Source organism: Nerophis lumbriciformis, linkage group LG24 (assembly GCF_033978685.3).
Source record: "Nerophis lumbriciformis linkage group LG24, RoL_Nlum_v2.1, whole genome shotgun sequence".
Lineage (NCBI taxonomy): Eukaryota > Metazoa > Chordata > Actinopteri > Syngnathiformes > Syngnathidae > Nerophis > Nerophis lumbriciformis.
Window position 1 is genome coordinate 24,040,621 of NC_084571.2, and position 24,809 is coordinate 24,065,429.

Sequence of the window (24,809 nt, forward strand, 5' to 3'; positions counted from 1 at the left end):
CATTTTGGGGCCTTAATCATAAGGTTTTTAGCTGTCACAAAGCATTTTTTTTTTTTTACTGTTCTGCAAATTCTGCCTTACAAAAATAAAGAAATTTAAAGGAAATTAATAATGTGTATGTAAAAAAAGCCATTTTAGAAAAAAAATTTTCTGTTAAAAAAATGTGCTGAGTTGAGAAATAAATTGCAGATCTTATTCATCCTCTTCAAGGCTGTCACAAAGCTCCACATTTTATTGTTTCCTGTTTTGAAAATGTTATTATTTTGAAAAATCAAATGTATTAAAATATATATTTCCAATTTAAATTATATATTAAATTACATATTTTAATGTCTTTTTCCAATATGTTATAAACAAAAATGTCACAAAAAACACCAAATATTTTTTTCCTTTTACTGTTCTGCAAATTCTGCTTTGTTAATTTAAAAAAATACAATTAAATTGGAAAAAGTGACTTTTGAAAGAGCCACATTTTACTGTCATTATTTTTTCAATATTATCTTTTTCTTTTAATTTGTTTTTCCAATTTGTTATTAAAAAATGCTTTCACGTGCGTTGTGCAGAAAATTTTGTGTCTTTATTTGAACCTATTTGTTTACTTTGTTTCTCACCAAGTAAATTTTTTTTTTACTGCTCTGCCAAAGTCTGTTTTGTTTGAAAAAGATTAACTAAAGAAACCATTTTCTTTTAAATATCTTTTTTCTTTGCATGCATTCTACCAGTATGTTATGAAATTATTTTACCAGTATGTTATGAAATTATGGGTTTTACACTTTGACAAAAATCGGCGTTGCAATGCACCGTACAAAAAAACATTTGTTCATTTTATTTCAATTGTGCACTTTTTTCATTAAAAGGCTGTTATCAGCTTTTTATGGTCCTGTTTTAAAGATTGAGTTTCTCATCTTCTTGACTAATATGATCAAATACACATTCATAAACTATACTGCAATTTTAAAAGGGATACTTTTACACTATCTCTAAAACACTGCACAATGTCGCCGGAATAAGCAACTGCAATAAGCTTTGGACAAAAAAAACTATACAGCAGCTATTAAAAAAAACAACTTTATTTGCATAACATCTAATTGTACCTCATAAAATATGCCTGTTCTTAAAATATGAGTGCATGATAGTGAGAAAGAATAGTTGTTTTATTGGTCCCAAATACACTGGAAAAATAAGAGAAAAACATTTAATGTTTATGTATCATTCCTTTATTAATGTATCAAAAATGTTAAATAAATCAAACACAAAATAAATTATAGTATAAAAAAATAATAAATAGTCACAACAGTAAATTTTTTTCCCATTTTTTAAATTGTTGATTGTTTTGTACTTTATCTAAAAAAAGTCTGTTTCAAGTAGAGGGGGCAACAAATGATGAGGATGATGGAAGACATTTCTCTTAGGGGAGTTGACGGGAAGGGTCAGAGGTCACACCGTTATATCAGATGGTTTGGATTGGATTTGTTTTGATTTTGTACGCCTGGAAAAAAAAAAGAAACAAAGTTTGAGAAATATTACATTTCTGGACGAGTCAAAAAAGGCGATTTGTTTTCTTATCGTGAACGAGCCGGAGTTGATGAAACCCAAACATCCTAAACCAACTCACCTCCTTCGCACCACGCAACAGACGAGGAAGGACAGGCTGAAAACCAGGAAGGCCGCCCCGCAGCTGACGCCAATCAAATGCTCCACGGCGAGGTGATAACCTCGAGAGAAGGACTGGAGGTGGCAGCGATTCCCGCTGGAGCCGGTCGGGCAGCTGAGGGTGCGAAAAGACAAAGATCAGAACGCCTGCATTCCAGAGAGGTGAACAGGAAGCAGCGCAACGTGTTCATACGCGCGCTTGTTGAATCTTACATGCAGAAGGGTTTTGTGTGGTCTTGGGGGTAGAGGCATGTGCCGCCGTTGAGACAGAAGTGCCGGTCTGCGCTCTCGCACGGCCTGTGAGCGCCCAGGAGCACAGGGTCCACCATGCTGCCTGCGCAAAAGCAAACATTATCGATAAATAAACAATAAAAACATCTCCATAAGCAGGAAAACATAACACCTCAGTGAGCGTATGCCACACTCGCTAAATGTATTGACACTGCACTGGTACTGTGTTAGTGTTTCATTACGGAGAGATGCCATCTGCTGGATGAAAAATGTCATTACATTTGATCTGCTGATAAAACAAATAGTTAGCAAAAAACATTTAAACGATGCCCAGGAAGCAATATGACACGCACAACTTAAAAATGTAAATGAGCCTTATACAGAAAAAGATCCCAGATTTTGAAATGTTTCCTTTTTCTTAGTTCCCTTTAGATCCGACCTGGGCAAATTAAGGCCCAGGGGCCGCATGCGACCCGTTAAGCTTTTCAACCTGGACATTCCTCAATTATTTTTTTTAGATCTTTTAGATGAAAACTGTAGCTGCCATTATGATGTGCAGCGATGTTTTCAAATGACCGCAAGTCTTGAACTATACAAAGTATTTCAATGGTTGGAATGTGCGCTTTTGCAATATATAATAGTTACTATGGTAATCTAAGTCAAATGCGGATGTCAGGGACAGACGCGGAAGGAGATTTTTACAACAAAGTTCTAAAGCTTAGTGATGTATCAGATATATCAGATTGTGGGTGTTTTTTTTTTTACCCTTCGCGTTCATATTTCGCTGTTTGTTGCATTTTTGTTGCGTTTCGCTTGATTGTAAAACATGTTGATCGAAAGGGGGTGTGACATTTATATGTTGTTAGTATTCAGTGTTTTATCGTTCATAGTTAATATTGTAAATCCCACATTCTTTATTTTCATGTACATTCTGGGTGTCTCATTCAGTAAAAAAAATAAAAAATTCCATTCAGTTTTTTAATGTGGTCTGTCAAAGTTTTTAGCATTTAGACATTATTGTGAGGTTTTGTATAAGTGTCCCTAAAAATCAGATATACCGGCCCCCAGACACAATTTTTTCTCTAAATTTGGCCTCCCGAGTCAAATGAATTGCCCAGACCTGATTTAGATCGACGATGGAGACCCAAAACGATTTAAAACGTGACTCGATTCAGTGCGAGCTGTCACTAGAAGCGCTTCCTAAAAAACGCAGTTTGGCGCTTCGCATTCATTTGACACAGCAGTTGTGTTGGTCATATGCGGAAAAAAACAATTTGCTAGCAAAATGCGTGTTTTAAAATTCAGTGCAGAAATATCCGTTGCTTCAAAAGTCGAGACTTATTTCCTGCAATTTAAGACTGAAGCCATCGATCCTGTCTGAGAACCGGCCAATGAGGTGTCCAGTTTGAAGTCACGTGACACAGGTCTTAAAAAGAGACAGGTAGTAATGCAGCACTACACACCACAGGCAATTTCATTTTAAACAGTGGGGGTTGCTGTGCATTGCTGACAAAATCCCAAGATTCCGTAAAAAGAATAAAAGTTGGTAGAAACACTCACACTAAAAACTTTATAACAGACCATCTCAAAAACAGAATGAAATTGTAGTTTTTTTTTTACTGAATAGGACACGAAAATAAAGAATGTGGGATTTACAATATTAACTATGAAAACACTGAATATTAAGAATATATCAACATTGCTCCTCTACTTTCCAGATAACCTCCTTCATCGACATCTTTTATAACCAAGCAAGAGCAACAAGGATGCAACAAACACAGCAAAACATAAACACTAAGGGTAAAAAACATCCACCTATTGGTATAATATCACTGTTCTGCAGAACTTTGTTGTAGAAATCTGCCTCTGTCTGACACTCGTGTATCAGGCTTGTTGCTGTGTGAACAAGCCCTGCCCACTCTGCTTCATGCCGCGTCTGCATGGAACTGCTGTGATGTAGTTGTAATGGTTGCCGCAGTAACCGGTGAAAATTCTATAGATTCTATTTTCTTTATTTGCATGACTATTGACATAGTTACATAGCTCGATGAGCTTCAAGAGGTAGTCACCTGAAATGGTTTTCACTTCACAGGTGTGCTTGAAGCTCATCGAGAAAATGCCAAGAGTGTGCAAAGCAGTAATCAGAGCAAAGGCTGGTTATTTTGAAGAAACTACAATATAAAACATGTTTTCAGTTATTTCACATTGTTTTATTAAGTACATAACTCCACATGTGTTCATTCATAGTTTTGATGCCTTCAGTGACAATCTACAAAGTAGATTGTGACATAAATAGTCATGAAAATAAAGAAAATGCATTGAATGAGGAGAAGGTGTGTCCAAACTTTTGGCCTGTACTCATATATATATATATATATATATATATATATTTTTTTTTTTGTGTCAATTTTTAATTTCTTTTAATCGATTAGGAATTGTTACAAATGAGAATTGCGATTTATTCGAAAATCGATTTTATTTTGAAACCCCTGTTGGGCACCCTCATTTTTAGGTAAAAAAAAAAAAAATCAAACCCATCACTTAGTTACCTTTTTCAAGCAGAGTGTTCGGCGATGAGTCGCTCAGAAAAGGATCTGCGGTTGTTTGTTGTGCAGATAGCCCTCTTGCTGCCAGGAGAAGAAGAATGGCCAACAGGACGCCTGCAAGAGACCCACATGACGGACGTTATCCACCTTACACCGTTCCAACAAAGGTGACTCCATCACTTACCCATCTTGAGACTGTGCAAGAACATTTGTGCCAACCGTCGCTTCTCCACGCCGCTAACACCGTCCTCTCAACTTTATATAGAGCGCGCTCGGCGAGGGAATTCTTCATCCGCCAATCAATGAAACTTTAGAACGACTGCTGCATGCTCATACAGGTCCTGATGGTGTAATCAGCCAGAGGCGGTGTACCTGACTGAGAAGCAAAAACCTTGGCACACTTTCAGGATTGGACCCAAAAACCATTCTTAAGTTTTATTTCCATTTTCCGTTTCCAGTGAAATGCTCAACCAGGAATCCAAGTGACCTCGGTAGAAAAAATATGACTCTTAGAAATAAATAACAGCAAACAAAGACTGTGACATTGTATAAAGGTGTCAAGTAAATGTCCGTCCCAGCAGGTATGGAGTCATTAAAAGTGTGTGTTTGTATCATTCAAGTGGCATGAGGCGGCTTTACGTCCGTGTTAATGCATCAGTGCATTCCTGGCAGCGGTCACAGTGTTCTTCATCAACATGGCCACCGTCATCGGACCCACACCTCCTGGAACAGGTGTGATAAAACTAGCCTTCTCTTTTACACCTGTTTGACAAAATGAGAGGAGTTCAGTTAGCTGCTATGGATGCTGTAGAACGATTTGCAGTTATGTGAGCACCCTTTGAGAAAAAGAGGAAAATTAAGAAAAAAAAGGAGACTTTCTATCAGCACAAAGTATTTTCACTGAATACTTACTCAAGTAATTATTTTGATGACTACTTTTTAGTTTTTCTTATGTAATTTTACTCTAATGCAGGGGTATTCAATGTTTGCCAGGCCGTAGACCCCACAACTGTAGCCCGACCTGGATAAAATAGTGTTTTAGTGCACTTTTTTAGGAATTTTGCCCAGTGTTCACAATCATTATAAAAGACATGACGACGGATGGATTTTTTCTTTTTATGCATTCTAACTGGTAAATAAACGTAAATAGAAGTCCGCTTACAGCGGAACCAATGTGAGGTCCCCTCAAAAGCGCCAACAGTAAATCATTTACATTTTGTGACTTGAATATTAACTAAGTATTAGTGATATTGTTATAATAAGCGCTAACGCCGACAAACTATTTACAGCGGTAGTGATCACAAGCTTGTGTACAATTTCGACATAATCGACTAATAAAGGTGTTTCCTCGCTTCCTTGATGTTTATTCTAGATCATAAATCATGCCTCTCACCTGGATAGAAGAAGGCTGAGGAGGTATCCCGACAAGTTAGTACACTTCCATCCATCCATCTTCAACCGCTTATCCGGAATCGGGTGGCGGAGACAACAGCTCCAGCAGAGACCCCCAGACTTCCCCCTTCAGAGAAACATTAGCAACTTCCTCCTGGGAGATCCCAAAGCGTTCCCAGGTTAGAGAGGAGATGTAATCCCCCCCATCTGGTCCTTGGCCTGCCCCGGGGTCTCCTCCCAGTGGGACGTGCAACAAGGACCTCCCTAAGAAGACGCTCGTGAGGCATCCGCACGAGATGCACGAACCACCTAAGCTGACTCCTTTCCAAGCGAAGGAGCAGCGGCTTTACTCCGAGTCTCTCTCAGGTGACTGAACTTCTCACCCTATCTCTAAGGGAGATGCCAGCCCCCCTTCTGAGGAAACTCATTTCGGCCGCTTGTATCCGCGATCTTATTCTTCCGGTCATGACCCACACTTCATGACCATAGGTGAGAGTAGGAATGTCGATAGCTCGGTAGACCGAGAGCTTTGCCTTCTGGCTCAGCTCTCGTTTTGTCACAACAGTGCGACAGAGAGACTGCAATACCGCCCCAGCTGCTCCGATTCTCCGGCTGATTTCCTTCTCCATCTTTCCCTCACTCGTGAACAAGACCCTCCTCCACCTGGGACAGAGTCTCGTTCTCCACCTGGACTGTACAAACCATCAGTTTCCTGCTGAGAACCATGGCCTCAGATTTGGAGATGCTGATCCTCATTCCAGCCGCTGAACACTCGGCTGCGAACCGATCCAGTGAGAGTTGAAGGTCACGAACCAACCTACTCAGTGGCCTAGTGGTTAGAGTGTCTGCCCTGAGATCGGTAGGTTGTGAGTTCAAACCCCGGCCAAGTCATACCAAAGACTATAAAAATTACCTCCCTGCTTGGCACTCAGCATCAAGGGTTGGAATTGGGGGTTAAATCACCAAAAATGATTCCCGGGCGCGGCACCGCTGCTGCCCACATGTTCCCCTCACCTCCCAGGGGGTGAACAAGGGGATGGGTCAAATGCAGAGGACAAATTTCGCCACACCTCGTGTGTGTGTGACAATCATTGGTACTTAAACTTTACTTTAACTTTGAACTGATGGTGCCATCAGGACCACATCATCTGCAAACAGCAGTGACACAACCTTTAGCCCCCCGAGACATATACGACTCTGCCTAGAAATCCTGTCCATGAAAATCACAAACAGGATAGGTGACAGAGCGCAGCCCTGGCGGAGACCAACCCCCACTGGAAACGGATCCGACCTACATCCAAGCACCCGGACACAACTAATAATAATAATACCTGGGATTTATATAGCGCTTTTCTAAGTACCCAAAGTCGCTTTACATGGAGAACCCATCATTCATTCACACCTGGTGGTGGTAAGCTACTTTCATAGCCACAGCTGCCCTGGGGTAGACTGACAACTCTCGCTTTGGTTGTACAGAGATTGGATGGCCCTCAGCAGGGTCCCCTGCACCCCAGTACAACATCTCCCACGGGATCTCCTGGGGGACGCGGTCATACGCCTTCTCCAAATCCACAAAGCACATGTAGACTGGATAGGCATACTCCCAGGCCTTTTCCAGGATTCCCGCAAGAGTTAAGAGCTGGTCAGTTGTTCCACGATCAGGACGGAATCCACATTGCTCCTCTTGAATCTGAGGTTTGCCTATCGGCCGGACCGTCCTTTCCAGTACTTTGTCGTAAACTTTCCCAGGGAGGCTGAGTAGTGTGATACCCCTGTAATTAGCACACACCCTGTGGTACCCCTTTCTGAATAGGGGAACCACCACCCCACCCCAGTCTGCCACTCCCTCAGCACTGTACCAGACTTCCACGCAATGTTGAAAAGGCGTATCAATCAAGACAGCCCCTCAACACCCAGAGCATTCAGCATTTCTGGACGAATCTCGTCAACCCCTGGAGCTTTGCCACTGTGGAGTTGTCTAACTACCTCAGTAAATTCACTCCGAGAGATCGACGCCAATCCCCTATCATCCTCAGGCTCCGCTTCTCAGGAGTTCTTCAAAGTGCTCTTTCCAGCGCTCTACGACTTCCTCACTTGAAGTCAGAGTTCCACCCTTGCTGTACACAGTTTGGATGGTTCCCTGCTACCCCCCCCTGAGGTGCCATATGGTCTTACAAAACAGCTTTGGTGTCGCCCGATAATCCTTCTCAATGGATTCCCGAACTGCTCCAACACCCTCTGCTTAGCCTTGTTCACAGCCACGGCCGCTGCCCTTCGGGCCTGTCGGTACCTTGCAACTGCCTCCGGAGTCCCCTGGGGTAATATACCCCGGTAGGACTCCTTCTTCAGTCGGACGGATTTCCTGACCACCGCTGTCCACCAGGGTGTTCGAGGGTTACCGTCCCTTGAGGCACCTAAGACCTTCTGACTACAGCTCGCAGCTGCAGCTTTAGCAATAGAGGCTTTGAACATTGCCCATTCCTGTTCAATGTCCCCAACCTCCACAGGGATGGCAGAGAAGTCCCGCCGGAGGTGAGAGTTGAAGTCACACCGGACAGAGGACTCCTCCAAACGTTCCCAGTTCACCCGCACTACACGCTTGGGTTTGCCATGTCTGTCCAGAGGTTTCCCCCTGCATCTGACCCAACTCACCACCAGATGGTAATCAGTTGACAGTTCAGCCCCTCTCTTCACCCTAGTGTCCAAAACATACGGCCTCAAATCAGCTGATAAGATTACAAAATCGATCATTGATTTTTGGCCTAGGGTGCTCTGGTACCAGGTACACCTATGAACATCCTTATGCTTGAACATGGTGTTTGTTATCGCAAGTTCGTGACTAGCATAGAAGTCAAATAACAATCCACCACTCAGGTTCAGATCAGGGAGACAGTTCCTCCCAATCATGCCAGTCCAAGTATCACTGTCATTGCACATGTGCGCGTTGAAGTCCTATGGAAGACTATGGAATCCCCTGCCGGCGCCCCATACAGGACCCCATGCAAGGTATCCAAGAAGGCCAACAACAACAGTTAGTTTTCCCCCCTCCAACCCTAAGGGGAAGGGAGGCGACCCTCTTGTCCACTGGGGTGAACTCCAACGTACAGGCACTCAGCCGGGGACTCGTGAGTATCCCAACATCCGCCTGGGCCCTCACACCCTGAGCAACTCCAGAAGTGAACAAGATCCATCCCTTGTCCAGGAGTGTGGTTTCAGAGCCCTTGCTATGCGTAGAGGTAAGCCTTACCAGATCCAACCGGTAGCGCTCCACCTCCCTCACCAGCTCAGGCTCCTTCCCCACCAGCGTAGAGATGTTCCACGTCCCAAAAGTCAGCCTCTGCTGCCCCAAATTGGTCCCTTTGGAGCCTCCACTTTCACTGCCATCCAAATGGCAGCACACCTGACCTCAATGGTTCTGACCGCGGGTGGTGGGCCCACGTGGTGGAGAAGATGGTGTGTCCACGTAGCTTCTCCGGGCTCCGTGGATAGCCCGGCCACCAGGCGCTCGCTGACGAGCCCTGCCTCCGGGCCTAGCTCGTCAGGCCCCGGGCTTCCTCCGGGCCGGGTAACACATCTTCTGCAAGTTTGGTCCATGGGGGGTATCGCAAGGTCCATGGGGGGTATCGCAACCCTGATGGGGGAGGGGGGGTGGTACACCTTGCCCAAGGGTGACCCTGAACTATGTAAGGCAGGGGCGTTCAACTCCCTGAGGCTTTATACAACAAGCCCACATACCACTAGTATCACTTTGACATCCAATTTAGCAATTTAGATCCAATTTTGATCCAGAAATGACGAGAACAACATGAAAAAATACTTGGTTCCACCCCATTTTTTTCACAAGGATTTTAAGTAATTCTTCACCTAAATGAGAATGTATGAACATCTTAGCAGTCGGCAGACCTTGTACAGTAAGTGATGTTTTCCTATGTTTGTTGTCTCTCATAAATCTGCAGTGATGGGAAAAAAAAGCGAACATTGTGATGCATTTTTTTAAATGAACACGCCGCGTATGTTTAAAATGATCAAAATATGTAAATATGAAATGTTATCATAAATGTGCCCGTTACTACATTACATATATACTTACATCATAGATATAAAACCCTAATGGAGGTGTTTGGATGTTTAAAAAAAAATCTTTATAGGCAGAATAAAGCGGCTCCCAAAGGCTCGATTGTAAGCGGACTTTTGATCGCATTTATTTAATATTTAGAATGCATTTAAAAAAATACATCGATCGTCATGTCTTTTGTAATGATTGTGAACAACAGGCAAAATAAAAAAGAAAGTGCAGTTCCCCTTTAGATTTGACAAGTCCTAAGAGTACCTTGTTATTGTGCAATACTAAGCTATTCAAATAATACAGTATAGCACTATTAATCAATAGCAGGCAACTGCAGTACTAATTGCTAGCTATCTTAAATGCTAACATGAATACAATAATTATTTTTTACATGTTTTTATTTTAAAACCTGCAAGCCACAGTGAGTAGGGTGGCCATCGCACTACCATTTATAAACAAATATGTATTTAAAGGTATTTACATTTTGTGTGGAAAATTGCAATGGGAATACAGAAAAATATATTTCAGAAAACGCCCAAATTAACATAATATTTCAAGACCCTCTTCAGTACCTCAGTGGACCCTCTTGGGGTCGCGGGCGCATGCTGAAAACCTCTGCTTTAAGTAACTGTACCCTTACTTGAGTACTATTTTTCCCTACACTATCCATCTCTGACCATGAGTGGGGAGTTTTGTGAGTTTGAAAGAGGTCCGTAAGAATAGGTACTAAATTTGTGAAGCCACCAGTGACGTGCAGTCACTAGAGGCAGGTGAGGCGGGGCCTCACCTGCCATCATGGAAAGAAAAAAAATGTAAAAAGAAAAAACAATTGATTAAATTGTTATATGTATCCAGTGATTATACTATAAAGTTATTTTCCATTTAACTTCACCAGTTTTAGATTATTTTTATTCCAAATCGCTGAATTTTCACATTTGCCGTTCAAATACTGAGAAGAGACGGTGCGGTGAACAGCAGCCAGTTGAGGCACGTCACTCAGTGCTTCAACATGGATTCCGGACTCGGCTAACTGCTGGCCTGCTGTGCAGTGAGACCGTATTGCTATATGAATTATATTATACATTTCCATAGTTTAGTTAGCTGAGGTATATAATGTACAGTGTATTTTGTCAACAACTGTATGTGTGTAACGTATTTCTTGTGCTGAGCGATCATAAAACGGCTGCAAAAGACGCACTGGCTGAGGCTCCAGTAATCCCGCCGCCTGCACCCCCGCCGTAGAATTGTTATATCAACTAAAGCCCACACTTAATCTTTCCATGTGCAAGATTGAGTCTATTTAAAAACGTTATTTCATAAGAAGCCAAAAAGTGCAAAAACAATAATGTTCGTGTTGGAGGAGTTGTGAATGACTGCAGGGCCACAACATTAGGTACACCTGCAGACTGCAGGTGTATTTAATTCACAACTCCTCCAACACGACCATTATTGTTTTTGCACTTTTTGGCTTCTTAATAAATAACTTTTGTAACCTATTTTCATGGGCTTTCCTCTTTGTGATGTTAAGTTCCTGTTATGCGCTGTTACACAGTATATGCCTTGAGCTCTTATTTTGAAGGCGCTAAGAGCGGAAGTGATGACACGTTGCGGAGGTTTTTGAAAGAAGGTAAATAAAGTGGTCCTCGTGTAAACTGGAGCCTCCGTGTTTGTTATTTTGTAGTTTCATACAGTATAGGTGACATTTATAAACCCTCGGTTACACTTTTTTAAATAGATTCAATCTTGCACGTGGAAAGTTTAAGTGAGGGCTTTAGTTGCGGCCATGGACTTCATTTATAAGTAAAGGTAAGACCATAATAACGTTTTTTTTTAATTAAATGTGTTTTTTTGTGTGCTACAGTTTGTATGTGTAAAGTTAAAGTTAAGTTAAAGTACCAATGTTTGTCACACACACACTAGGTGTAATGAAATTTGTCGTCTGCATTTGACCCATCCCCTTGTTCACCCCCTGGGAGGTGAGGGGAGCAGTGGGCAGCAGCGGCGCCACGCCCGGGAATCATTTTTGGTGATTTAACCCCCAATTCCAACCCTTGATGCTGAGTGCCAAGCAGGGAAGAATGCTGGTATGAGCTTTTAAACATAACCCGTTAACTGCTGCCAATCAAATGGTGAATAAGATACTCTTTAGGGTTCATATGTTTGTAAATCTGACTGTGATAAAGTCAGTGCCTCACCAGCCATGAACCTCACCGCACGTCACTGGAAGCCACCCTATAGCGGGCCAAACGAGACAACTCTGCAACCCAAATCTGGCCCATGGGCCCCACCTTGGGCACATCTGCTATAGAATTAAAAACACAGACTCCATCTACTGTAGACAGTAAACACAAGTGAGTAGCAAGAGAGTCGGGCCTACAGTCAAGTACAGTATGGTGGCAGTAGCATCATGGTCCGGGGCTGCATAAGCTCTGAGGAGCTCCGGTTCAAAGGGAAAAAATAATCATAATTTTCAACATGTACTGTAACATTCTGAAGCAGACCTTGATCAGAGTTTCTTCAGCTATCAGCGCATCCTTTTTTAATGCTTTTGAATGCCATTTTAAATGCCACTTAGAAAAAATGTAATACCCATGTCTCACCCCTTTTTAATACCTATTCTGTGTTATATGTGTTTTATGTTGCACGATTGCACCAAGAACAATTCCTAGTTTGTGAACCCGTTCTCAAACAATGGCAATAAAAACTATTCTGATTCTGATTCTGATATGGTTATGTATATATTAGGGGTGTCAACATTTTTTATTTTTGAATGAATCATGATTCTTATGCGTAATGATTCTTAATTGATAAAAAAAAATCAAAAATCGATAAAAAAAAAAAAAAAACAATTATTTTATCCACCCCAAAATCTATCGTGTCCAGCTACTTTAGTAAATGTTTGAGTAGAATTTTATCAAACAAAACGAGTTTTCTTTTATGTAATTTTTTTTTTTTTGAGTTGTTTAATTTATTGGGGAATGTATAGTTGTATAGAACTGGCACCCAATGTTATTAAAAAAGTATTGATTTTGAATCGAGAAACGATTATCGTTACGCCCATGAATCAAATTGAATCGTGTGGTGCCCAAAGATTCACAGCTCTAGTGTATATAGTCAAAAGCTGTACACACACAATTGTAAGCGTTTCACAATAATAATTTTGAATATAAGAAAAGTTTACATTAACTGTTACTATCTAGCAAATTTGAATTCATCGAAGAATTTATTTGTATTTATTTATTTTTCTGTAGTAGCATTCTGTGTTCTGGCTTCGTGCACGGCCGTAGACAATAGACAATTAAAAGGTTCCTTCCGGCTGTCAATCATTGCACTGTACCCTCAATCAAAATTATTAAAGGGAAACTGCACTTAAGCCCTCTAAAGAAACATTAAATTCTGAATTAGTTGATCAATATAAGATATCCATATTTTACATGTTAATTCTTTAAAACATGCTTTAAAAATGCATATCCTCTGAAAATATGCCTTATACTGTCAAGGGTCAAGGTTCAAGGGTTAAGGTTTCCTAAAATAATGTACCCGGAGCTAAAATAGTTCTGCAGACATTTGTAATTCAGCATCAAGACAGAATGAAGCAAGCAAACACAAATCATATAAAACATAAAAACATTTTAAACAACACACTGTAGAACAATAAAATATAATACATTAGGAATGCAAATTATGCATGTGTTTGAAAATGGATGATTGATTCAAACATTTTAGAAAAATACATGTCATGGAAATATATTTGGAAAAATGCCAAAAAGGTGCATTAAAAACATCCATCCATCCATTTTCTACCGCTTATTCCCTTTGGGGTCACGGGGGCGCTGGAGCCTATCTCAGCTACAATCGGGCGGAAGGCGGGGTACACCCTGGACAAGTCGCCACCTCATCGCAGGGCCAACACAGATAGACAGACAACATTCACACTCACATTCACACACTAGGGCCAATTTAGTGTTGCCAATCAACCTATCCCCAGGTGCATGTCTTTGGAGGTGGGAGGAAGCTGGAGTACCCGGAGGGAACCCACGCAGCCACGGGGAGAACATGCAAACTCCACACAGAAAGATCCCGAGCCTGGGATTGAACCCAAGACTACTCAGGACCTTCGTATTGTGAGGCAGACGCACTAACCCCTCTTCCACCGTGCTGCCCGCATTAAAAACAAACTGAGTCAATTAAACATCTTGAATAAATTGTATTTTACACTCTCAAAGTTGTTTAAAATGGGTACAGTAGTTAGCAGGTTATATGCTAGGCAGCTGAAGGAACTCTTATTCATTTACTGTGGGAATGTCAGAAAATAATAGTTGTGGTCTGTTGTGAGAATTGCTTTGTTTGTCCATCCTAGGCCACCATAGGTCACGTGAGATGTCTGCGTCACGAGTTGCTAATGTTAGCCGAGGTATCTCATTTGTTGGACTGGAGATGACTGAAATAAATAAGTGGTGTATGAAACAAGTTCAGCTCCCTCATTAACATGACATGATGTCACAGTTAAGGACTACACACCTTCTGTGACCAAAGAATGGCAAAGTTTAGGCCCCCAGATGCATTTGATTTTGCTATGGAGGCAGCGCTTTTCTCGCTTTCGGATCTTACAGGACCTCTTGTATCCAGTTTTAAATTCAGCCACAAAGAAAAGAAACACGCAAACAGACGTAGCAATTTATCGATGAACCCAATGTTAGACTTAGTCTTCCTTTTTGTTGTCATTCAAATTTTGAACTTTACAGCACAGATAAGAACGAAATTTCGTTACATAAGCTCATGGTAGTGCAGGATAAAAAAGCAATACGGTGCATATATAAATAAATAAATATATACAAATAGTATCCATCCATCCATCCATTTTCTACCGCTTATTCCCTTCAGGTCGCTATAAAATAAATAAATATATATAAATAAATAAATAGATTACTGTACAGATAAATATATTGCACTTTTTCACATGCGTCCACGTTTATGGATGTATGTTATATTGTCCTTTTTATTTCAGCGGGTTAATTCATTTTTGGGGGAGTTGAGGGAATAATTTAATTATGATGCGTTCAAGAGTCTTACGGCTTGAGGGAAGAAGCTGTTACAGAACCTGGAGGTTCTGCTTCGGAGGCTGCGGAACCTCTTTCTAGAGTCCAGCAGTGAAAACAGTCCTTGCTGGGGGCGGGGGGAGTCTTTGCAGATTTTCTGAGCCCTGGTCAGGCAGCGGCTTTTTGCGATCTCCTGGATAGGAGGAAGAGGAGTCCTGATGATCTTTTCCGCCATCCTCACCACTCTCTGGAGAGACTTCCAGTCTGAGGCATTGCAGGCTCCAGTCCAGACAGAGATGCTGTTGGTCAGAAGGCTCTCTATAGTGCCTCTGTAGAATGTGGTGAGAATGGGGGGAGGGAGCTGTGCTCTTTTCATCCGACGCAAAAAGTGCATGCGCTGCTGAGCTCTTTTTACAAGAGCTCCGGTGTGTAGGGACCAGGTTATATTGTCAGTTATCTGCACCCCCAGGAACTTGGTGCTGCTTACTATCTCCACCGCTGTGCAGTTGATGTAGAGTGGAGCGTGGCTGGACTGGTGCTTCCTGAAGTCAACGATGATCTCCTTGGTCTTGTTGACATTCAGGACCAGGTTGTTGGTTCTGCACCAGTCAACCAGATGTTTCACCTCCTCCCTGTAGTCCATGTCATTGTTATCACGGATGAGGCCCACTACTGTCGTGTCGTCCGCATACTTCACGATGTGGTTAGTAGTGGACCTGGCGCAGCAGTCATGAGTCATCAACGTGAACAGCAGCGGACTCAGGACGCAGCCCTGGGGGGAGCCGGTGTTCAGGGAGATGGCACTGGAGGTGTTGTTGCCCACTCTCACAGATTGGGGTCTGTCTGTGAGGAAGTCAAGCAGCCAGTTGCATAGGGGGGTACTGAATCCAAGGGAGGCCAGTTTGCTCACCAAGTGCTGCGGGATGATGGTGTTGAATGCTGAGCTGAAGTCCAGGAACAACATCCGCACGTGTGTGTCCTTTCCTTCCAGATGTTCTAAGCTCAGGTGGAGTGCAGAGGAAATGGCGTCCTCTGTGGAGCGGTTAGGGCTATAAGCAAACTGGTATGGGTCGAATGTGGGGGGAAGTCTGGAGACAATATATTCCTTTACCAGCCTCTCGAAGCACTTCATTATGATGGGGGTGAGTGCGACAGGGCGGTAATCATTGAGGGAGGAGATTGTGGGTTTTTTTGGCACTGGAATGATTGTGGCCATCTTAAAACATGATGGTACCACAGCCTGGGTCAGCGAGATGTTGAAGATGTCTGTGAGAATCCCAGCCAGCTGGTCTGCACATCCCTTAAGCACCTTGCCCGGAATGTCATTAGGTCCTGGTGCTTTCCGGGGGTTCACTCTCCTCAGGGTTTTCCGGACATCCGCTATATCCAGGTTGAGCGGCTGCTCATCAGGGCGAGGGATGGATTTTCTCGCCGGAGTGGTGTTAAGTGTCTCAAACCTTGCAAAGTAGTTGTTAAGGTCATCTAGGAAGCTGATACTGTTGTCACAGGGACAGGGGGCAGCTTTATAGTCCGCGATGACCTGTATGCCCTGCCACATTCGTCTAGTGTTTGTAGGGTTCTCAAATAAGTCCTGCACTTTCTGACTGTGAGCACGCTTTGCAACCTTAATGGCACAGTTCAGGTTAGCTCTGGCTGATTTTAATGCCACCATGTCGCCAGACTTGAAAGCCTTGTTCCGAGCCTTCAGTGTGAAGTGAAGTGAAGTGAATTACATTTATATAGCGCTTTTTCTCAAGTGACTCAAAGCGCTTTACATTGTGAAACCCAATATCTAAGTTACAATTAAACCAGTGTGGGTGGCACTGGGAGCAGTTGGGTATAGTGTCTTGCCCAAGGACACAACGGCAGTGACTAGGATGGCGGAAGTGGGGATTGAACCTGCAACCCTCAAGTTGCTGGCATGGCCGTTCTACCAACCGAGCTATACCGTCCCAATAGTGATAATGTCTTCAGCATTGCACGTACCTCACTGTTCATCCAGGGTTTCACGTTGGCCCGTGTGGGGATGTTCTTGATCACACTGACATCCTCCATGCACTTCTGAATGTATGCGGACACAGACTCTGCATACTGCTCCACACATGGGTGGTGATTTTCGGTGGCGGCTGCTTTGAACATGTTCCAGTCTGTGGTTTCGAAGCAGTCTTGTAATGCTGACATTGCTCCCTCTGGCCAGGTCCTCACCTGCTTCACTGTAGCTTGCTTCCTGATCAGCAGGGGCTTGTATGCAGGAATTAGCATCACAGATAGATGGTCTGAAGAGCCGAGGTGGGGGCGTGGTGCAGCTTTATACGCCTGTTTAATATTACTATACACCAAGTCCAATCTGCTTCCACCCCTGGTTGCAAAATTCACATATTGATGGAAATAAGGGAAAACTGTTTTAATGTTTGCTTGATTAAAATCCCCTGCCACGATGAAAACTCTCTCTGGATATGTAGTTTGCAGTTAATTGGTGGAGCAGTACAAAGCATTCAAAGCTTCTTTGGTGTTAGCACTGGGGGAAATGTACACTGCTGTGAAGATCATAGCACTGAATTCCCTGGGTAAATAAAATGGCCTGCATTTTATAGTTAATAGTTCAACATCAGGAGAGCAGTGACGTGATACTATGTTCCCATTATTGCACCAGTTATTATTGACGTATATGCAAACACCACCGCCTCGGGATTTACCAGTGAGAGATCTACTCCTGTCTGCCCAAAACATAGTTAGCCCCTCGATGCTAACTGCTTCGTCCGGAACGGATGATTTCAACCACGTTTCTGTTAGAAATATGGCGCAACAGTCTCTCATCTCGCGTCCTGCATTTAAATCCAGCTTCAAGTAGTCCAGTTTGTTCTCCAGGGAGCGGACGTTTGAAAGCAGGATGGAAGGAAGCGGCGTTCTGTGGGGATTAGCCTTTAGCTTTGATGTTAGCCCCGCTCGGCATCCCCGTTTCTGCTTCCGATCACACCGCTTACATGTCTTCCGTTAACGGTCCCCGCTGGTACTTGACTCCGCTGCTTCAAAGGCCGCTGGATGTAGCCGGCGAAGTATTCCCATGCTAGCGAGGAGGTCCAACGTACACGCATCTTTCAGTCCAAAACGGCCCGATCTGTCCACATCCAGAATTGTCTGGCGGTCGTATGTGACCACGGAGTGTCCACGCTGTAAGCCAGCCATGAAATTTAAAGAATTGTCCGGTATTTTTGCCAAATTGTTCTATACTACCATGAGCGTCTGCAAGCCGCAGCCCGTCAGGGCACCGCCATCTTGACAAAAAAGTAAAAAAATTAAATAAAAAAAAAAAAAATTTAATTTCATTTTAATTAATCGTTTGATGGAATGAGGTATTGACTCTCAGCCAGGTCCTACAACAGTATTACATTTTTAATGCCTCTGGACATCGCATTTAATGCTTTTTATTGCCATTTAAGGCCTTAATTTTCGCAAATTCCATTTATTGACTTTTAATGTTTTTTATTCCTCTGCGGGAACCCTGGTGATCGTCTTCTTTGGGAAACTGCTTTTCCAACATGATGAAGGAGCCCAAACACACCTCAAAAAAGAGGAAGAGGGAAGGGTTATGGAGAGGCCAAGTACTCCTCTAGACCTGAACCCAACTGAACTCCTGTGGGAAATCCTCAAATGACAGTGGAGGAATGCCTGGTGTCAGCAGCACTCATGCAGCCCCATACCACGCCACTACAGTATCCCAGTCATACGTGACTATTTTCCTGGTATGCACTTGTGTTGCCAAACATTCAGACAATAATGACCTAAATGTGTTGACTTTCTTGACTGCTTTTCGTTTATCACTTTAATCAGTTAAGAGTTTGATTTACCCTCAAAGTCCACATCGCCAATGAGTCTCAGTTTCCCCGTTTTGGGGTCCACAATGCGGTTAATGCCCACGTCAATGACCGCTGCACTTTCTTTCACCATGTCTGCCGTGATCAGTCTGGGAACACCTAAACACAAGGAGGAGGGGACAGTGGATTACATGATGTGAGGAAACATTTGTTTTCCTCTTTTGCCTTGAACCGTGCTGTTTTCCTTTCTGAAGCAAAGTTTGATGTCATCGCCAACATTGAGGATCACAATCGATCACTTATCACAACGAACAAAGATGATGACACATCCTCTGAGCACATGTTTGTTTTCACTACACTCAGGTTGGCTTAACCTTCTTCACTCACCCACTATAGATTATTTATTTGTTGTAATAATGCTTCTTACCAATGATTGACACACTCGTAGATTTATTCATATAATCCACTGTTTTTTAACCCATTGTTGTGCCGCAAAAAATATCTGCTTCTCAGTTGTGGTCTTTATGGGCCGTGACGGCACTCAGTTGTAATATACTTTTCCACAAATACACAATTATGGCAGTAATCTCACAATGTCCTAGAGAAGTTTCTAAAGCGCAAAAATTATGACTGAAGTGTGTAAGATGTTTTTTATTTGATAATGTAGTTAAAAAACATATGCATTATTAATTTAATTTACTTTAGTACTAAATAATTGTATGTAAATAAATTTTTCATTAGTTAATCTTTAGACCCTTCTTATGCAGTATATTTGTTTTTTATTCTAATCAGTCTGACCTATACCTAACATTTATGTGTTAAATAAATAATACTCTCTGTGATTAACACATGATTTCATATAATTTGAGAAGGTTATAAATTGTAAGTAGGGGGGATATAATTTTTAAATATGATTAAAATCAAGAGTAAGATTACTAATTCAGTGTTAATATTTAAGTGGGCCCCTATGTCGTGGAAACGTTGTGCTCCGAAGTCAAACATTTTTAAGAACTCCTGATTTAACCGCTGCCATTATTGTGAGATGCGTATCTTAACTTGAACTGCAGATTAATATATTGTTTGGAGTATCACAAGTAGGAGTGGATACCAAATTCGGTAGTTTTATAGACAGCGACCAAATTCCGTCGGTCCTACCGGGTATCAAGTTGTGTAAAATAAAAAGGTGCCATATTTTGATACCTTTACATGACGTCACCTCCGGTTGCAGACTAAACACCGGCTCAAGGAAACAATCTCTCAAGCAGCACTCAGGGCGGATTTTGCCAAACTCCTTCAAAGTAATGTTGCAATTTTCAACACCAACAAAGCAAGTATGCTTGGCACAAAACGTTTAAATGTGAAGTAAGGCTCCGCTCTTTCATAATGCGCTAGCTTGATGCTAATATACATTTGATGTGATATAAACAGGCTAATTTTAGCATTGGCGATTTAAGCACCTCCAAATTTGATAATTAAAACTACAACTAAAATGAATGTTACAAACAAACAGCTGGGTTGTAATAAGCACAATACTTACAGTATAAACACTTTGTAGGGCCAAACTTAAGATCTTCATGGAAAAAGGTACTTGTTAGTAAGACAGCATACTACGGATAGCCTACATCTAATGTCTTGGAAATGCAGCTGCATTGCAAACGAGACTCAAATATAATAAAATACATAAAAAAAACAAGATACAGTATAAGAACTTGACAGCAAAGCTATAATTAGCAATTTTTTAAAATGTTTCATTAAAAAAAAATTTTTTATTATCAAACAATTAACATTTATTAACACACACATAAGTACCAAAAATTGGTACTGTTGAGTACGGGTATCGATTCACAGGCATCGTATCAGTTCAAATGTGGAAGGAAGCACTCATGCAGTCCCAGACCATGGTGAGACCACCACCATGCAGGCAAGACACAGTGTTGCCTCTCACTTTTGTTGCCAGCTATTTACACAATAACAGCTTTAAGGCGACTCGAGTCATTTTTAGTTGATGTAAAAACCCTACTGCTATACAAGCTGTAGACTGACTACTCTAAAGAATACGCAGGTTTCACTTCTGTAGTATCGTACCTTGAAGCAATAGGGATAAAAGCCAACAGGCTGTCCAAAACAGAGAAAAGATAGCTACCAAATGGTTTGACAATTTAAATGAAGACAAATCATATTGATGTAACGCCTAAACTGTTTGAATTTGCAAATTGGCTGCTACGTTAGTTCAGTGTAACTACAGCGAATTACAGTAATTACAGTACCTGCAGCAGCAACAATAATGTCCGCCAGGCTGGTTAGCTCCTTCAGCCGCTCCCTCGGCGTACATCTGTGAGCAATGGTAACTGTGGCGTCGCCTTAAAAGAAAAAAAAAACCCATACAACTTAACTAAAAAACAACATCAAGTACATCAGCGTTAATGTAAATAGATCAAATACAAGAGTTGTGTGGATGATCCTGCCTTAATAACTACAACCCTTGGAAAATGAGCAGACTTGGAGGATGTTCATTCAGTTGTTTGAATTTAGTCACAAAACTACAGTCATTTCAAATGGAAACTTTTAGACTTTAAGAAACACTAAAATAAATCAAGAATATAAATTGTGGTAGTCAGTAACAGTTACATTTTTAGATCAATCAGACTAAAAAACATAGAATCACTCAAACTTTGAGAAGAAAATGATGGACTCGCGCTGTAAATTTTAATTTCCAAAGCTAACACCCGCATCAGATGAAATGTGCTCATTAGTCTGTAGTTAAAAAGGAGTGTTTCCACTTTGGAGAGCTGTTGTTGCCCCAGGTGGATTGACATTAATCATGGCACCAACACGAGATATGTCAATTGAAACAAAGGAGAGAATTATCAAACTTCTCCAAGAAGGTAAATCATCACGCAGTGTTGCAAAAGATGTTGATTGTTCACAGTCAGTTATGTCTAAAATGTGGACCAAATACAAACATGGGAAAGTTGTAAAAAGCAAGCATATTGGTGGACCAAGGAAAACATCAAAGCGTCAAGACAGATTGTCTTGAAAACAGAAAATGCACAGCAAAACAAATAAAGAACAACTGGGCGGAAACTGGAGTCACCGTATGTGACTGAAATATTTAAAAGTGCCAAGAGGAAATAGCATTTAAATACAGAAATGCTACCTGTAAACAAAAGCCTTCATTAACAGCTAAACAAAGAAGGTTCTAATGGGCTAAGGAAAAGCAATGGTGGACTGTGAATGACTAGATGAAAGTCTATTCAGTAATGAATCGTCAATCTGCGTTGGGCAAGGTGATGATGCTGGAACTTATGTTTGGTGCCGTTCCAAGATTTACGAAGACAACTGATGTTATGGTGCTGCATGTCAGGTAATGGCACTGGGAAGATGGCTGTCATCCCATCGTCACTATATGCACACGTTTACATTTTGGACATGCTTCTTATTCCATCAATGGAAAGGATGTTTGGGGATGATGACATCATTTTTCAAGGCGATAATGCATCCTGCCTTAGAGCAAAACATTTACAAATGTTCCTTGAAGAAAGAATACATAAGGTCAATGTCTTGTCCCGCAAATAGTCCGGATCTCCATCCATTTGAAAATGCTTGGTGGAAATAGAAAAACATGGTCCATGACAAGACTCAAATTTAATCTGATTTTTGGAGCCTTGATCCAAACAAAAATTTCTAGGTTTTTCCAAGCAGTTTACACGACAGCAGAGTTTAGGCTTCTGACCTATCAATAAAATCCTTTAATAAGATGTAAAAGGATTTGACTGGCTGACATACATTGTTATTGCAGTCTTCAATCAGCATTGGCAGTGAAAGTGAAGGGAAAAAAAACTCTTATCTACAAAAAAAAGACACAAATATGCTTGTCTGTCAATGTTGTGATTATTGACCCTGTCCTTGTTGAAATACTGATCCGTTCTTATGTACACACGGCTAAAGAAAAGTTTATACAACTGAACAATGATGATATTGACAGCCTCGTGTTGTTTTCCCCCCTGGTATGTAAGGTTACTTCAGTCATTGCTGCTATGACCAGGGGTTGAGGGCCTGGAGCGATAAGATTCACACAAGGAGCGCTTCAAGGGAGTAAGAATGTGGCGGAAGAAAAGGCGAGTCAGAACAAATCACCACTTCCATATTACATACTTCTAGTTTAAGTTCGGATTTTGACTTACTGTTTATTTTCCAAAGTAAATAATGAAACTACTGATCATTTGCTCCAGGGTCAAAAATGTCACCATTATGAACCGTTTATTAATAATAGAGGTTTCCAGATACATCTTTTTTTAAATGATACCGATATTGCAGCTTTAAAAATGCTGAGCTAACTAGCCTAGATATGGCTTGTTAAAGTGATATGTTGTTGTGATCACGTGGGCTCTGCATGATGGATAAAAATGTTTGAACAGATTCTGCAATGGACTATACTATTTAGTTGTTATAATTAGCTTTCCTACATATCTGAGTCTCATTTGCAAGTATGCATTCATTTCAGTTTGTCCAAGATGTGTTGCCGTAGTCAGGAGGTAGTCTTTGCTATTAAGTTGAACATGCCAGTCTTGTCTTTTGTTAAGTCCTCGAAAGTGTTTGTACTGTAAGTGTTGTAAATATGACACATCAGCTGTTTGATTTTAACATGCATCTTAGCTGTAGTTTTCATGACCAAATTTAGAGGTGTTGAAATCGCCATTTAAAATCTCGAATGCTATTTAGTAGCATGTACATGGTATATCTACAAAACCCAAAACCAGTGAAGTTGGCACGTTGTGTAAGTCGTAAATAAAAACAGAATACAATGATTTGCAAATCCTTTTGAACCTCTATTCAATTTAATAGACTGCAAACACAAGATATGTAACGTTCAAACTGGTAAACTTTGTTATTTTTTTGCAAATGTTAGCTCATTTGGAATTTGATGCCTGCAACATGTTTCAAAAAAGCTGGCACAAGTGGCAAAAAAGACTGAGAAAGTTGAGGAATGCTCATCAAACACTTATTTGGAACATCCCACAGGTAAACAGGCTAATTGGGAACAGGTGGGTTCCATGATTGGGTATAAAAGCAACGTCCATGAAATGCTCAGTCATTCACAAACAAAGATGGGGTGAGGATCACCACTTTGTGAACAAATGCATGAGCAAATTGTCAAACAGTTAAAGAACAACATTTTTCCATGAGCTAATGCAAGGAATTTAGGGATTTCACCATCTACGGTCTGTAATATCATCAAAAGGTTCAGAGAATCTGGAGAAATCACTGCACGTAGGCGGCAAGGCTGAAAACCAACATTGAATGCCCGTGACCTTGGATCCCTCAGGCGGTACTGCATCAAAAAAGCGACATCAGTGTGTAAAGGATATCACCACATGGGCTCAGGAACACTTCAGAAAACCACTGTCAGTAACTACAGTTTGTCGCTACATCTGTAAGTGCAAGTTAAAACTCTCCTATGCAGAGCAAAAGTCAATTATCAACAACACCCAGAAACGCAGCCGGCTTCGCTGGGCCCGAGCTCATCTAAGATGAACTGATGCAAAGTGGAAAAGTGTTCTATGGTCTGACGAGTCCACTTTTCAAATTGTGTTTGGAAACTGTGGACGTCGTGTCTTCCGGACCAAAGAGGAAAAGGACCATCCGAACGGTTCTAGGCGCAAAGTTCAAAAGCCAGCATCTGTGATGGTATGGGGGTGTATTAGTGCCCAAGGCATGGGTAACTTACACATCTGTGAAGGCACCATGAATGCTGAAAGGTACATACAGGTTTTGGAGCAACATATGCTGCCATCCAAGCAACGTCATCATGTCTTGCTTATTTCAGCAAGACAATGCCAAGCCACATTCTGCACGTGTTACAACAGCGTGGGTTCGTAATAAAAGAGTGGTACTAGACTGGCCTGCCTGTAGTCCAGACCTGTCTCCCATTGAAAATGTGTGGCACATTATGAAGCGTAAAATACGACAACGGACACCCCAGACTGTTGAACAACTTAAGCTGTAAATCAAGCAAGAATGGGAAAAAATTCAACCTGAAAAGCTTCAAAAAGTGGTCTCCTCAGTT

General features: G+C 41.6%; 1 protein-coding gene across 1 annotated transcript in view; it reads right to left on the reverse strand.

The window, feature by feature from the left end:
• Positions 1–1,950: 1,950 nt before the first annotated feature.
• The window catches only part of LOC133620379 (bifunctional methylenetetrahydrofolate dehydrogenase/cyclohydrolase 2, mitochondrial-like), a 55,956-nt gene continuing 33,097 nt past the window's right edge, over positions 1,951–24,809 (reverse strand). Inside the window, exons 6-10 of the mRNA XM_061981836.1 lie at positions 21,010–21,102; positions 18,776–18,901; positions 4,615–5,192; positions 4,434–4,544; positions 1,951–1,987 (exon numbers count right to left, since the gene is read on the reverse strand). Of these exons, the coding sequence (XP_061837820.1) occupies positions 5,077–5,192; positions 18,776–18,901; positions 21,010–21,102 (335 nt within the window). The 3' untranslated portion in view covers positions 1,951–1,987; positions 4,434–4,544; positions 4,615–5,076. The remainder of the gene's footprint in view (positions 1,988–4,433; positions 4,545–4,614; positions 5,193–18,775; positions 18,902–21,009; positions 21,103–24,809) is intronic.